Source organism: Electrophorus electricus, chromosome 25 (genome assembly GCF_041902795.1).
Source record: "Electrophorus electricus isolate QZ-2024a chromosome 25, ASM4190279v1, whole genome shotgun sequence".
Classification (NCBI taxonomy): domain Eukaryota; kingdom Metazoa; phylum Chordata; class Actinopteri; order Gymnotiformes; family Gymnotidae; genus Electrophorus; species Electrophorus electricus.
The window spans coordinates 12,313,552-12,329,431 of NC_137521.1; the positions used below are offsets into that span (position 1 = coordinate 12,313,552).

The 15,880-nt window shown below is 46.3% G+C and overlaps 1 protein-coding gene across 5 annotated transcripts; it reads left to right on the forward strand.

The window, feature by feature from the left end:
* Positions 1-306: 306 nt before the first annotated feature.
* si:ch73-61d6.3 (occludin) lies at positions 307-15,239 on the forward strand. 5 transcript variants are annotated; one of them, XM_081707771.1, is made up of 9 exons: positions 308-945; positions 2,898-3,665; positions 3,849-4,010; positions 8,412-8,563; positions 10,371-10,589; positions 13,082-13,257; positions 13,565-13,602; positions 13,749-13,896; positions 13,998-15,239. In XM_081707771.1, exons 2-8 carry the CDS (start codon positions 2,922-2,924, stop codon positions 13,848-13,850), a joined length of 1,593 nt encoding a protein of 530 aa, XP_081563897.1. In that variant the 5' UTR covers positions 308-945; positions 2,898-2,921; the 3' UTR covers positions 13,851-13,896; positions 13,998-15,239. The 5 variants fall into 5 exon arrangements, with proteins under 5 accessions (XP_081563900.1, XP_081563898.1, XP_081563897.1 ...); XM_081707774.1 differs by having other exon boundaries at positions 307-991; positions 13,749-15,239; XM_081707772.1 differs by having other exon boundaries at positions 307-983; positions 13,749-15,239.
* The last annotated feature ends 641 nt before the right edge of the window (positions 15,240-15,880 follow it).

Sequence of the window (15,880 nt, forward strand, 5' to 3'; positions counted from 1 at the left end):
TTCTGTAAGTCGTTTATAAGGGCGTCTGCTAAACGCCGTAAATGTCAACGAGTCAATGCTCACAACATACCGCCAGATGGCGCTGCGGGTCGGCGTTTGTGCACACGCGTGTGCTTGCGTTTTAACCTGTAGCCCGAGGGTTTGAAAAGGATTCTTAAGGTTGATGGGACTCCAGAAAAATAGCAGAAAAGAAGGCGGGGGTTTGGTCCAGGTAAAAAAACAAAACTATCTATATAAGATATAATAGGCTCACTTTAATACAGAATTTTAGTAAGTTATAATTAAAAATATCACATTTCTGTAAATCAAGTAGCCAACTCTTAGGAAAACAGTTATTCTACAGCCACACCGGAACTTGCAAAACCAGATTTGTTGGTATCTTATCAAAGTTTAATGTTGAAATGCAGCAAATCTTAACAAAAAAAAAAAACAACCAAAAAACCACAACAACCCCAAACAAGCAAGAAAACAATAAACCAAACAGAGTCGCCCAGTACAGGAGGTTCCAGCGTATTAATACCGCGCGGCGCACTCAGCAGAAGTAAAGGCGAGACGGTGCAGACATGGCACAATCACGCGCGGACAGCAGCGGTCGACCTCCAGCGCCAACTGTAGGTCTCGAGGCGGAGCGTCGCGAGAGGCCGTTACCTCGTGCCCTTTGCACCCGCCTACCGAGGGATGTGTCGAGTCCCAGGGATGCATTAGGACAAGCGCGCTGTGACTCTGCGCACGGCAGGTGCTGTGTCTGGTCCGTCTGTTGTTTACGGCAATAGAGCGGTCTGAACGTGAACTTCACAGCCGCCGCAACTGCACTTCTGGGCTGCTCCGGTGTGTGCGAGGACGACGCTGAGAGTAAGGACGTAGCGAGCGGAATCCTCCTCGTCCCTGCACACCTGCGGATATACGGGCACGTTTTGCGCGCTCGCGGCCGTCCGCTTAAAGCAGGTAGGCCCGCGCGAACGCGTGCGTGGTGCTCAGAGAAGGTGCGCAGGTTTGTCCTACTTCTGTGCTCATGGCGTTGGCGTTTTTTCGTTGGAGGTTTTTCGGTTACAAAAGCCGCCGCTTGCGGGACGTTTAATTGTAGACCGTTGATTTCCTGACGTAGGTGCACTTAACTCGTGAAAATAATCACACGCTCATCTAGAGATGCTTTGTTAGGGTTATATCATGCTTTAAAACAATAGTTACTGCACGAGTGGAAGAATCCAGTGTACACAAACTGCTTGTTTCCTGGGTGTGGATGTATAGTGCCTGGGCCCGGTAAACGGCCTCCCTTGGTGTCGGAGTGATTTTGGGCCTGGAGTTAATGAGTGTGTCACGTAGCCCGCGCGCTGCAGAAGTAACCGAGAGCTGCGCCTCTGCGCGAGAGCTTTTACAAATGCAGACCTGCAGTAGTCGCGTGGGAAGGCTGCGTGACACACTCATTAACTCCAAAAAAGATTGGAGAGCTTTAAAGACACCTGATCTTCATGACCCGCTGGACGTAGCCGTCCGCCCTCCAGGGAGACGCACAGTGGAGCGCTTGTTTTCACTCTCTTGCTCCCTCTAATAACCATGGCAACAATGCTCAGAAAAAGTGCAGCCTTGACTTTTTGTTACAACAAAGGCGATGGCGGGGAGGGGAGTTACACACGGGGGGTGGGGAGGGGACTAGACGGTGCCCACAGCCAAGAACACCCCACCGGTAACAGCGCCGCGTGCATTCCAGCGTCGCGCGGCCGGGTACAGTGGGTTTGGGCCACTGAGTCCTAACAGGCATGACGTGATTCAGTGACATTAACATGCGGTTTGAAGGACCGTAGCAAAGTAAAAAAAAACAAATATAAGACAAAGCTGAATAAAAGTGAATAAAGACAAAGCTAGCCAGGAATCTACCCGCAGAGACACAGTTTGCAGTGTTTTACTCTGACTTTACTGTTTGGTTTTGTGGTTGTTTTGAGAATTATCAAATGTTGACATTATTGAACAATAACACATTATTCGTCATGGTACAATTTGAGTAAAGTCTTTGTTGAACCTTGTTAAAAAAACAAGCTTTTTAGTGTACTGTGCCTTTGTCCAGTACATATGAGCTTAAACAAAACACACAGCTGTTAGGCAGCATAGTGTCGGACAATGAGTGAGATTGAAGGTGACTCCCACAGGCGCAGGGCTGGAACAGTGGCATTGTGTCGGCTGAGATAGACTCCTGGTACGCACGGCTCCGCGCGCTGCTCTCCCGCTACGTCACGCCACTCTGCACCACGCAGGTCAGCTCTTCACGCCTACCGGAAAAGTCTGTAAGGATGCAGGAGATGGACGACACACAACTGAAATCCTGCAGTCGCATTGGCCGCCGTGCGAGAAGCTGCCGCTCGGAGATGTCAGATTGGTGTTACTGCACTGTCGTAAAATCTTTGTCGGTATGAACACGGATTACGGGAAAGTTGAGGCGGTTCTGTTGATAAAACCTGTCTGTAGGCAATTAGACGAACTAAATGATGAAATCACGCAATACTGTAGAATGTAGAAGGAGGAGGAGAAACTTTGAAGTGCTTCAGAACTTCCAGAAAAGCTTTACAGTTGTTTAGGGTTGGTGTGTGCTGAAGTCCTGGATGGAAACAGCAGCGCAGCGCTCCGTTCTGGCTCTGTGAATGTGCTCTGCTCTTCATAGTCACAGAGGTGGAGATTAGTGCTGGGGGGTTCTGAGTGTCAGAGGTTGGGTTCTGCGCTTCCTTTTTGAGGCTGTAGTATTGGGGTGTTCAGCCATTGCCAGGTTTCTTGTCTGTTGCTCCTTGTTGGTCTCTGTTAGGCTCGCATTGTTCTCATTTTTGAACCATTCCCCTTAACACAAAAATTATTTTGTACCCTTGGTGTCCAATGCACTTGTAGTAAGAGCTGGTGGTGTTACCCCGCAGGTTCCTGCCCACATTCCGTGAGCCATGCTGGAGAAACAGCCGTACGACAGCCCCCCAATGTACAGCCCACCATCCAATGGCTTCGGACCCCCAGGGAGCTTTCAGACCCCCCGCAGCGATTTCGACGGTTACCCTCCCCCTCCGGGTTCCTACTTCATGGCCGAGGAGGTGCCGCAGTACTTCTACAAGTGGTCCTCTCCTCCCGGGATCGTGAAGATCATGGAAGGAGCCGTGGTGGTGCTGTGTCTCGGAATCTTTGCCTGTGTGGCGTCCACACTGGTGTGGGACATGCAGTACGGCTACGGGTTCGGGACCGGGTACGGCAGCGGCTATGGCACGGGCTACGGATCCGGCTACGGATACGGGAGCTACGGGAGCTATGGGGGCTACGGGGGCTACGGGGGCTACTACAATTACCCCACCCCCTACTCCGCCAAAACAGCCATGATCGCCATGGCAGCCATCAACTTCATCGCAGCACTGGCATTCTTCGTGGCCAGCTTCTCCAAGACGAGGACGGTGCGCGGCAGGAAGTTCTTCCTGGCCGTGCTGGTGTGCAACGCCATCCTGGCCGTCCTGCAGGCCATCATCAACATCGTGTACATCGTGGGTGTCAACCCCATGGCCCAGAGCTCTTCTAGTATGTTCTACAACCCCATGCTGATGATGTGTCAGAACCTGTATGGGAACAGCATGACGGGGATGGGGGCAGGGTTTCCCCTCTATAACCAGTACCTCTACCACTACTGCTACGTGGACCCCCAGGAGGTGAGGAACCAACATCAGGGTTTAACTTTCTCCTCAAAAGTGTTTTGCTCCCAAGGTTCCAAAATGTGATGGGGGGGATGAACTTGTAGAAACTTAATCTCCCTGTCTCCCCATCTCTCTCTCTCTTTCTCTTTCTTGCTCCTTTTCCCTCTTTCCCCATCTTTCTCTCTCTCTCTCTCTCAGGCCGTGGCGATGGTGTGTGGTTTCCTGGTGGTGATTGCGTTGGCTGTGGCTGCATTCTTCTCCTTTAAGACCAGGAGTAAGATCTGGCGCCATGGGAAGCCCAACGTGTACTGGGACAAGCCGCTGACCCAGGGCCCGGAGGGCCGAGACGTGGAGGACTGGGTGAGGCTCACCATCCCACACGTCTGGATACACACGTCCAGTCTCAAGCCTCCTTCTGCTCTTACGTGCCTGATTCAAATTGTCATGTGATTTTCAAAGCCAAAGTCAGTACTGGTGCAGGGTCAGTACTTGTGTAGGGTTAGTATTAGTGCAGGGTCAGTTCTGGTGTAGATTCAGCACTTGTATAGGGTCAGTACTGGTATAGGGTTAGCATTAGTGAAGGGTCAGTACTGGTACAGTGTCAATACTGGTATTGGATCAGTATTTGTGCGTAGTTAGTACTGGTATAGGGCCATTACATATGCATGGTCAGTACTGGTGCAGTATAAGTACTGGTGCAGAGCCAGTACTCAGATGGCTTCCACTAACTGGTTGTGAGAACATTACTCATAGAGCTGCACTGAGTCGTGTTTTGGCAGCCACCTCCTCAGTCGTGAGTCTGGGCTTATGCATTATTGTCTCTCAAGAGTTTCTCGTGTAACAGAATTATAAAAATAATTCTAAAATACCTTTTTAGCCCAAAACTAGTTGTTGTTCTGGTCGTAAGTAGCGATAACAGTGACACGTGACTCTCTGTACTTAATGTGATCTAATGTGTGTGAATAAAGCACACTGTGGCCAGATCTTAACGTACAGCTGCGTCACACCCCGTCATGCTGGGGACTAATCACCTCCTCCGGGGAGGACACGCACACCTGGCAGGGTAAACTTTGCTCTCTCAGCTGACCCACATACACAACTATTAACCGCAATATCGTTTTACACCAGGATGAATTGATGCGGAACACATGACGGCCACGGAAATGTGGGCTCAGACAGCTCACAGGCAGGGCAGAGGAGTGTGTGTAATCCCGCACAGCTCACAGACAGGACGGAGGAGTGTGTGTAATCCCGCATAGCTGAAAGAGAGGGCAGGGGGGTGTGTGTAGCCCCACACAGCTCACAGGCAGGGCAGAGGAGTGTGTGTAGCCCCACACAGCTCACAGGCAGGGCAGAGGAGTGTGTGTAATCCCACATAGCTGAAAGAGAGGGCAGAGGAGTGTGTGTAGCCCCACACAGCTCACAGGCAGGAAGGAGCAGTGAGTTAGTTGGTTAGTTGCTGGTTTTGGAAGTATGCGAAAGTGAGTTGTGTCACCCTGTGGGAGTCACACCCAGAGATCTGGTTTACACAGGGACTGCTGAGTCACATGACTATGAGCTCTGGTGCACTGGTGATACTGAGTGTTTTGTCTACGGCTGGCGCAGTTTCACCGAGACTGATCATTAACCAGAGAGAAAGAGTGGGGGTGGGGAGAGAGAGAGAGAGAGAGAGAGAGAGAGAAAGAGAGAAAGAGAAAGAGAGAAACGTGGGTGTTGCATGTTGTCGAATCTTGTAAGATCAGGTGACAAACATGTCCTCTTATACTTACACCACACTGTAGTAACACATTAACTAAGCAAAGGAAAATAATCACGGTATTCAAACACGCTCAGAGTGCAGAGAGTGTTCAGCCAATCACTGGGCACATGCTCAGAGTGCAGAGTGTGTTCAGCCAATCACTGGGCACACGCTCAGAGTGCAGAGTGTGTTCAGCCAATCACTGGGCACACGCTCAGAGTGCAGAGTGTGTTCAGCCAATCACTGGGCACACGCTCAGAGTGCAGGGAGTGTTCAGCCAATCACTGGGCACACGTTCAGAGTGCAGGGAGTGTTCAGCCAACCACTGGGCACACACTCACAGTGCAGAGTGTTCAGCCAATCACTGGGCACACGCTCACAGTGCAGAGTGTTCAGCCAATTACTGGGCACACGCTCAAAGCGCAGCGTGTGTTCAGCCAATCACTGGGCACACGCTCAGAGTGTGTTCAGCCAATCACTGGGTACACGCTCAGAGTGCAAGGAGTGCTCAGCCAATCACTGGGCACATGCTCAGAGTGCAGAGAGTGTTCGGCCAATCACTGAGCACACGCTCAGAGAGCAGAGAGTGTTCGGCCAATCACTGAGCATATGTTCAGAGTGCAGGGAGTGTTCGGCCAATCACTGAGCACACGCTCAGAGTGCAGAGAGTGTTTGGCCAATCACTGAGCACACGCTCAGAGTGCAGAGTGTGTTCAACCAATCACTGGGCACACGCTCAGAATGCAGAGTGTTCAGCCAATCACTGAGCACACGCTCAGTGTACAGAGTGTGTTCAGCCAATCACTGGGCACATGCTCAGAGTGTCATAAATCATGTCATAAATCATGTAACAAATGGTAACTAGCTAGCGTTGTGTGTGTTGGGGGGGGCACAGTCCAATCCTTACTATGCATTATAAATAATTACAGCCTTCATGTGTTGGACATCTATAGTTATATAGTGGTGTAGAGCAGCTCTATGCAGGTGTGCTGGTCTCTGCCTAACAGGTCTGAGTCTCATCTACAGCACTCATCAACAGAGTGAAGCGCTGAACAGTGTGAGAATGATAAATACCCTCACCCTGATAAATACCCTGATCCCGTTAAATATACCGACCACATTAAATAGCCCCGCACTGATTTCATTAGTAATTTATTCATTTGCTGTAGTTGAGTTTGCTATATTCCATATAAAAAGCAAAAACAGCAGACTGTTAAACACACACACACACACACACCCACCCTCTATTGTCTCTTGTAGTCTGCCTTGGACACCTGTTCCTTTTTTGTCTCTCTCTATCTCTCTCTCGCTCAGTCTTCCTCTAGCCCTCCTATTCGTCTCCAGCTCTCTGAGTTTATATGAACAGCCTGCTGTGTCTCTGTGCCCCATGCAGAGAGTCTTGGAGCAGGAATTCCGAAGAACTTTTGTTCTTCAAACAAGCTCCCTGTTTCTCTCAGCTGCAGGAAAACACTGCTCCACCCTTTACTCCTGCTGCCTCCTTACACACACGCTCACATAATACCATCAGTATTAAATGAACACCTGCAGTGTATTTTGAGAGTGATGACACTGGTGTCACATGTACGTAGAAGGTGTTAAATTAACACACACCTTTACACTCTGAAACACACAACACACACAGCACAAACATACACAGCGCACACACCTATCAGACACAGCACAAACACACCCAGCCCACACACGCATGCACACACACCTACCAGACACAACACATACAGCACACAAACACACACCTATCAGACACAATACATACAATACACACACCTACCAGACACAACACGCACAGCACCCACACACATACAGCACACACACACACACACGCTGTAACTATCTCAAGCCCATGAAATGCAGTATCTAAATGGCCAGGAGGAGAACAGACTCCCACTGAGACCTCCATGGTTGCATGTGGCACTAAAGCTCTGATCTGTAGAGCAAGTCTCCTCTCATCCATAATACATGCTAACACTTAATACATGCTAACAATTACACTAAATCTGACACACACACGTCCTATACATACATGACTGTATTGCTCTCATTATGTACTCTGAATAACCTTGTAATATTTATTGTTCTTATCTCCCACTGTTACTCTTTATTTCATGTTTGCTGTTCTGAACAACATTCCCAGTATCTCACTCGAAACTCCACTCAGTGCCATAGGTTTCGTCCTTATCAGAGAAGAAAAATCATTTTCAGGACTCATTTATTTATCGTTTGCCTCATGAGTTTATCAGACAAAAAAAAAAAACAGACAGCGGATGTACAGGCCCATGCAGACGGGTACAACCGGCATGCCTCTGTAGAGCTACAGTAACGAACTAGAGCTACAGTAACGAACTAGAGCTACAGAGCCTCTCTAGAGGTACAGTGCCAATCTAGAGCTACAGTAACAATCTAGAGCTACAGTAACAATCTAGAGCTACAGAGCCTCTCTATAGCTACAATAACAATCTAGTGCTACAGTGCATCTCTAGTGCTACAGTAACAATCTAGAGCTACAGTGCCTCTAGAGCTACAGAGTCTCTAGAGCTAAAGTAACAATCTAGAGCTACAGAGCCTCTCTAGAGGTACAGTGGCTGAAAGCTTTTGGAATATAGCATGCCCGTTCTCCACTAAAATGTGTCAAATACACAACTACCCTGGCCACCATTTCAGAAGCTGTTTACAGGAGCTTTAAAGCCCCTACAGACTGCACCTTTAAAGTAAAGCTAAGTTAAAGGTTCAGTGATCTCCTGTATCTGAGCATACAGGGTTGCCCATGGCTGTGTATGTGCATGGAGCACATAGAGCTCAGCACTGTTCTCAGATCAGCCACATCCTGACCACCACCCCAGGAAGAGCCGCCCTTCCACACATGGCTTCAGCTTTTGTTCTTCTCCATGGAAAACCAAGGAAAAGGAAAAAATACCATCTGGGAAAGGAAGACCAAAGGCATTAGGCTTTTATTGTGTGAAAAATGACCTCACTCAAATAAGAAAGACAGGTTTGTTCTTCTTCAGGTGAACAAGGTGGAGGATGGACAGAGCGTCCGTGAGGCATCCGTCATGTTTTCAGAGAAAGCGTCTCCACCCCTCAACTCGGCCCACAGTGTGACCTCCATCCCCCTGAAGAGTCCCGAGGACACCGGTGGTGACCCCTACACGCCCCCTGCGTGAGTGACCCCTGCTGAGCTAGACGTGGCTTCAGCACGCAGACACGCGTTCGGTGGCTTGGAGGAGTGCTGAGGGACGTTCTTCACGGCCGCCTGGTTTGTGTGGGAGCTGTTTGTGCGAGATGCACCACCTGCAGCTTCTGGATGAGTGCTGGCACAGTGCCAGTGCCAGACTCCAACTACTCTGCACTTTTTCACCTGTAGGAAGGGTCTTCGTAGATGTGTTAGACTGCAGTCGGAGCTTGAGGAAGGTTCTAGATCCCATGGGACCACATGAAAAATTGGAATGGTTTTAGAGAGCCAGACTAATGTACTTAACTCAGTTCTACCCAATACCTACATACTGTATACAGTATATATACTATCCCTTCATAAAAACAGTAAATGAAGTATTACAATAACATGAAAATGTGGAGCACAGAATTATAGCACAATTTAACAAACATTTTTTTGAAAATTAGCATCTTCTGCAGCGTTTAAAAAAAAAATCGCATCACAACTTTAAACAAAAAATCTAGTTTTTCAAAGACCAGCATCACATTAACTTTGTACAAAAATGTTCAATGAGAGAAATCTAGCCTGTTTTGGGCTTGAACAAGTGCATTGAAGTCAGGTTGAATATCTGAGGTGGATATGCGAAGGACAGTACACAAGTGATCATCACTGAGAGAGGATCTGTATCTGGATTTGTTGAACTTCATCACTGAGAATGTATCGTGGACATCACAGGTCTCGTCCAGAGCCAAGGAAAAAAAGTTAAAATGATCCGCTTTGTTTTGCAGCTGAAGCTCCAAATTCCCCGCGATGTCTTCGACCCGTCTCGTTACGGTTCGCCTGGAGACGGGCACGTTTGCAAACGTTTCTTTTTTCTCAGGACAAATTAGCGCTGCAGAGTCCACCAAACATTCTTTGACAAGAGAATGGCTTACTGTTTCTTGCAGTTTTGTGTGATATTACAAAGCTGGTCCTGACGGCTCCATCCCTGGATGAGTGGAGCTTTGTAAAAAATCCTTGCTGCCTTTGCGGTTTCGCTAGCAAATCTTCAGATCCTCGTGCCCGCTCAGCCTCCGTCAAGTTCTTGTATTTCTCTGCGTGTTTAGTCTCGTAATGGCGATTCAAATTGTAATCCTTAAACACAGCTATCTGCTCTCCACAAAATAAGCACACAGCTTTAGCTTTGACTTCAATAAATAAATATTTAGAAGTCCATTCCTTGTTAAAATCTCTGCGTTCTGCGTCATTCTTTCTTTTTTTAACGTTAGCCGACATATTTAAGGGCTAACGGCTAACCTTGGCTAAAAGCTAACTCCTAGCTATCCAACTCATTTATTAAGACGTTTGAGTTGAAGGTGCATAAGATCACTGAGCGGAAGACGCAAATTTAAAAAACAAAAACAAAACAGTTGCCTTCAAAATAAAAGCAGTGTAGTTGTATTTCGTCAAGGTCCTTGATTTCGTGCACCTATCACAGTGTAATAGGTGTCGTAGTTACACATTTACTTTTGACTTCAAATTTTCCAACGACGTCACGCCGGCCGGTCAGAGATAGTTAGAGGGCCGGATGTGGCCCGCGGGCCGTACAATGCCCAGGTCTGGTCTAGATAGTGTGAGACTGCAGTCAGAAGTTTAGGAAGGTTCTAGATAGGGTTGGACTGCAGTCGGAGCAGTAGGAAGGTTCTAGATAGGTGTTGGTGTGCCATGTCCTTGCCTGTTCCCACCCACCAGCCAATGTCCTGCTGTATCTCGCAGTCTTTTTTCTCTGATCTGAGCATGGCGTGGTCTCTGAGTTCAGTTTCTCCTCATGCAGCTACTCGGACCGTGTTCTCAGTCGTTCGTACGAGGTTCTGTCCCCGGCTGGCGGGGCCAGCTCTAGCCCCTCGGACCGCACAGACGGGATACGCAGGCCTTCGGCCCACCGGGGCAAACGGCGCTGCAGGAATCCTGATCTGGACGAGTCCCAGTACGAGACAGAGTACACAACAGGGGGAGAGACGACCAATGACCTGGACCAGGACCACTGGATGAGGTCAGACTCAAACACACATGCACACACACGTGCACACATATGCACACATTAATGGGCACACATTTGTACAAATTTGTTTTGTTAAATGTGTTAGGAAGGTTCTAAATAGGTGTGTTAGACTGTAGGAAGGTTCTAGGTTGGTGTGTTTAGACTGTAGGAAGGTTCTAGGTATGCATGTTAGACAGTAGGAAGGTTCTAGGTTGGTGTGTTTAGACAGTGGGAAGGTTCTAGGTTGGTGTGTTTAGACTGTAGGTAACAGATAGGACTTGCTGCTTATGCACAGGCTTCCATTTCAGGGCCGAATGGAACGGGACAGCTGGCAGCACATTTGTTGGTATTGGTTCATAAGCAAGAACTCATTAAAAATTAGATGGTGATGAGAAGATGTGCAGGTCGACACATGTGGTGCTGTAGGGTCTGAATGTGAGGACCCCAGCTGTGTTACTGTCCACATCCAACTGAACTGTATATACACGCGCACACAACACTAATCTAGGACCAGGCACAATGGCATATTTTATGTACTCACACTCACCTGCCTGTACATGACATGTACAGCATCAAATGACCAGGTATGTTGTGTTTGACTGAGAAATAGCTTTGTGTTCCCATTTAAACCCCTTCACAGGACCCCCACATGTTCACTAACACCACGTCAGTACTAACACCTCCTACACACACACACACACACACACACTTGGTACGAGTGAACAGAGCTTGTAACACAATGAGTGTGTGGAGACTGAGGGCAACACTCCACCAGTAATTCTTCCTGGAATGCGTGGACACATACTTTAATAATTGACTGTATTTAGTGTGTGTGTGTGTGTGTGTGTGTGTGTGTGTGTGTGTATTGTTACACTCTGTTGGGATATTTTTATTTGTGTGTGTGTGTGTGTGTGTGTGTGTATGTACATTTGAGCATGTGCATGGGTGTTTGTACAGGGGAGTATGTACAGGGTCTCTGTACACCTGCATGTACTGTATCTGTGTATGCACAGGTGCGTGAATGGGTTTGTATATACGTGCAAGTGTGTGTGCAGGCATGTGAGCGTGTGTATACATGCATGTGTGTGTCTGTCTTGTGGCCAGTTTTTAATTGTGAACATCGGTTTTCCTGCTCTTCGAGTAGTCTTAGGAAGAGTCCACAGTAAACAAACATCTGGTACAGGAGGAATGTCAGACAGGGGGATTTTTTGCAGGGCTTACTTCCTCAGGTTCCAAATGGCTCCTGCAGTTCTGTGTTCACTGCAGGTCATGATGTGTCCCGCAGTGTATGCAGGAATTCAAAGAGCAGGAGTAGACACACAGGACGCATCTGTTGTGTGGGTCTATTCCGGAGCAAGACCGGAGTGAGTCCAAAGAAAAGGTTTTGAGAATATAATAAGCTCCTGCAACCAGCCCTTTTTCACAACCTCTACTGACAGTCTCACAAATCCTTGAATGGTCTTTATCTTGTCTAAAGAGGTTTTTAATTAATTCCACAGCACTGAGACGGGTCTCCCAGGATTATCCAGGACTTTTAATGTTCTTTTAATGTTTCTTTTCTTCCATGGTTCCAATTATTTTATACGCAATGGTAGCTCAGTGGTGAAGTTACTGAACTGGTAATCAGAAGGTTGCTGGTTCAAACCCCACCACTGCCAGATTGCCACTGTTGGGCCCCTGAGCAAGACCCTTAACCCTCAATTACTCAAGATGTGTTCAGTCAGAATTGTAAGTCGCTTTGGATGACAGCATCAGATAAATGCCAGAAAATGTAAATGTGATACAGGTGCCCATTCCTCTCACCCACATTCAGTTGTTGGTACTACTGACACAACTCTCTTTCCACCATGTTAGTGTCAACAGACAGTATCCCTGAGGTGCTCCCCGGGGCATCTGTTTATTAGTCTGCCCTCCGCAATGCCCACTAGCGTTTGGGTCATGAAGGACTGGGATCAGCGTCATTTCTTTTTAGCTCTGATTAAAACAAAGTACCACTGACTGGTCCCGGAACGTCTGGTAATCTTTTACGAGTGTGCAGTAACCCTCTGTAATTTGACATGTGAAACATGGCTGTTTTTACATGTTACAATCATTCTACCAGTTCAGCGTGTAAGTGCAGTTATGACGTGACAGTTATGTGTTTCTGGTCAAGGTACTTTTTTTGGTGTATATTTATTTGATAAGAGTAAAGATTTGTCTGAAGTGTGTAATACACTCCTGCTTGTTTCTGCTGCATGAAACACACAATTTCTAACAAAGGTTTTAACACAAATTGATTAGTTTTTTAGATGTGTTCCATCTTTGATGTCAAAATATTCTCAAAAAGCTTTCACGTTATTTAAGGAGAAGCCCAGATTAATACTCAGGCATTGAGAAACCAAGGCATTGAAATGACATGAAAATGAATCAACTCTCTTCTTAATGCTCACAGTACAAAGTTAACTGGAAACACGGAATGGAATACATGCTGTCGGAACGTTCTCACACGTTCTGTTTCCTGTCAGCATGTACCCCGAAATCACCTCCGACACCCAGCGGCAGGAGTACAAGCTGGAGTTTGACTCAGACCTGAGGAGATACAAACAGCTTTGCGCGGAGATGGACGACATCAATGACGAGCTGAACAAATTAAATCGGGAACTGGACACACTCGACGAGGGCACTGCCAAGTACCAGGCTAGTAACGCAGCACCCGCTGTGAACACACTGAAATAGGGTTAAACCTTTTACACAGCTCACAACTAATCTTACATTAACTTGTCTGTTGATACAGAACATGGAGAATATCAGAGTTCTGTAGAGAAGCACTGGGATATGGATTTTGGATTCTGAAAGACTTTAATGAAAATGAGAATGATTGATTGTATTTATGATTGAATGATTGGATTTGTGATTGAATGATTGTGTTTATGATTGAATGATTGTATGTGTGATTGAATGGTTGTATTTATGATTGGAGTTTTTTCTACCTGTTCTGTTTTAGGCAGTGGCAGAGGAATTCAATCGACTGAAAGACCTGAAACGGGTAAATGCTCTGCCCCGCATGGACATTTTAGAGAGACGTGTCACGGCGCCGTAGACAGAGGGGGAAACCGTTTCCTCAATCACAGACAGTCCAGGGCTGAGGCAGTAGGTGTTTGTTGCTAACAGAGACGTCTGGGTCTGTTTCAGATGCCGGACTATCAGGAGCAGAAGGTGCAGTGTCAGCGACTGCGTCACAAGCTCTTCCACATTAAGCGTATGGTAAAGAATTATGATCGAGCGCAGTCATAGTGCCCACTCAACTCCCCCGCCGACGCTGGGCACTTCCGCTTCTCCAGTGAGTGACGTTAAGACAGGCACTAACACTGCCTGGATCTGAACCTGCCCAATCTAAGGTCTCACCCACCCTCTAACGATTAACCTGCACCTTGGATACAGTTGCTATGGCGAAGGGGGCCCGGGATTCCAAACCCAAGCCCATTTTGCCCGTGTGCCTCTGACCAGGAAGTTAATCTGCATGCCAGGAACTGTTTCTGCAGCTCAAGTCTCCCTCTCGTCCGTGTGTGTGGTAAAGGTCAGTGTGTTTCCCTACGTTCACCACACCAGAAAGCATTACTCAGGTGTCATAGTTCTGCTTGGTACGGGTGTGGCTGAACAAACTCTGGGCAAACTTACTGCCTCTGATAAGAGTTTGAGTTTGTTCCTGATATGGAAGAAATGTTCTTTGGTTTGAGATTCATGATAAAGAAAGAGAGAGAAAAAGAGAGATGTGTTGTGTGGGGGTGTGGGGGTGTGGGTGAGGGTCTGCGCACATACATGTGCGTGAGTAGTCACTGTCAGGTAATTTATGCAGTGTGTGTGTGTGTGTGTGTGTGTGTGTGTGTGTGAGAGTATACTCACTGTCAGGTAACCAATGTGACTTAAGTGTTCTTGAAAACGTGAATTCTGATTATGAAAATTAAAATGTATCCTAAACAAAAAGGAAAAAAAACCTCCCATAAGTACTAATGCTTTTGTCCTTTATGGATGAGGGGGGCAGTCCAAGCAAAACAGTTCCTGGAAAACGTATGAACCTACGTCATGCTTTCTAATAAATATTCATGCTCTCTAATGAATATTCCCTCGCCATCTACTGCATATTTCTGAAAACTTTTTTCAAATGTGACAGCCAGAGTAAAATACACATATTGGGCCATTTCTGCTGATCTGATGATTAACATTTCACAGAACTTGGAATTGTAACACGGATGTCTTAAGGCAAGCTATTAAAAAAGACATTCAGAACAAGTGTGCCAATAGTCCACTATGCAAAAATGCTAAACGTCTGTACTTATATTCTGTAAATTATCTATATTTGGGGAATCCCTTTGTCTCTTGAGTTTGGTCCTACTGTATTTGATTGATGTTGAACACAATATAAAGAGATTTGATCGCTGTCCTGTGTGTCTACACTGATCCACCGCCTTGCAAGATCCAGTGTATGTTTCTTATTGTTAGATATTAGGATTTATTGATATATGTTCTTTGTTTATATTTTTGTAAAGAAAATATATCATTATAAAAGGTATCGGTGACTTTTAATCAGTGGTTTGTTTTGGGGATTTTTTATTTTTCCTTTTGTCTTTTTTTGTGATTTATTCTTTTTGTATCTTTTTAAATAAATTTGTATTTTAAGTTTAATTTTTAAAATCTTTTTGTCTAGCAATGACTGCTCCAGCATTATAGATAGATAGATAGATAGATAGATAGATAGATAGATAGATAGATAGATAGATAGATAGATAGATAGATAGATAGATAGATAGATAGATAGATAGATAGATAGATAGATAGATCTATCTATATATATATCTATAGAAAAATCTGTTTTAGTCAGTTTAGTTTTGTGGCTATTTAGAACTAAAACAAAATCTTGAATGAATACATACAAAATTTACCATTCGCTTTTGCTAAGGAGGCCTAGTATACAACACTGAAGAGATTACACAACTACATTAAAGGGCATAACATGAAAACTTCACTTTTTCAGTGCTTGTACACACATGTGGGTGTCTGGAGCACCTACCAACCCACAAACTGACATAAAGACAGTCCAGTCATAGGCTGCCTATGACAGAAAGAGTGGGACTCAGCAGGCCACCCAAAAAAGGCTCCACCTTCCACTAGAATTACATGTATCTGACACTTTTATCGAAAGCAACTTACAATTCTAACTCAGTCCAATTAGAATAATTGAGGGTTAAGGGTCAGCAGCCCAACTGTGGCAACTTGGTGGTGATGGGACTTGAACCAGTATCCTGATTACTAGTCCAGTTCTGTAA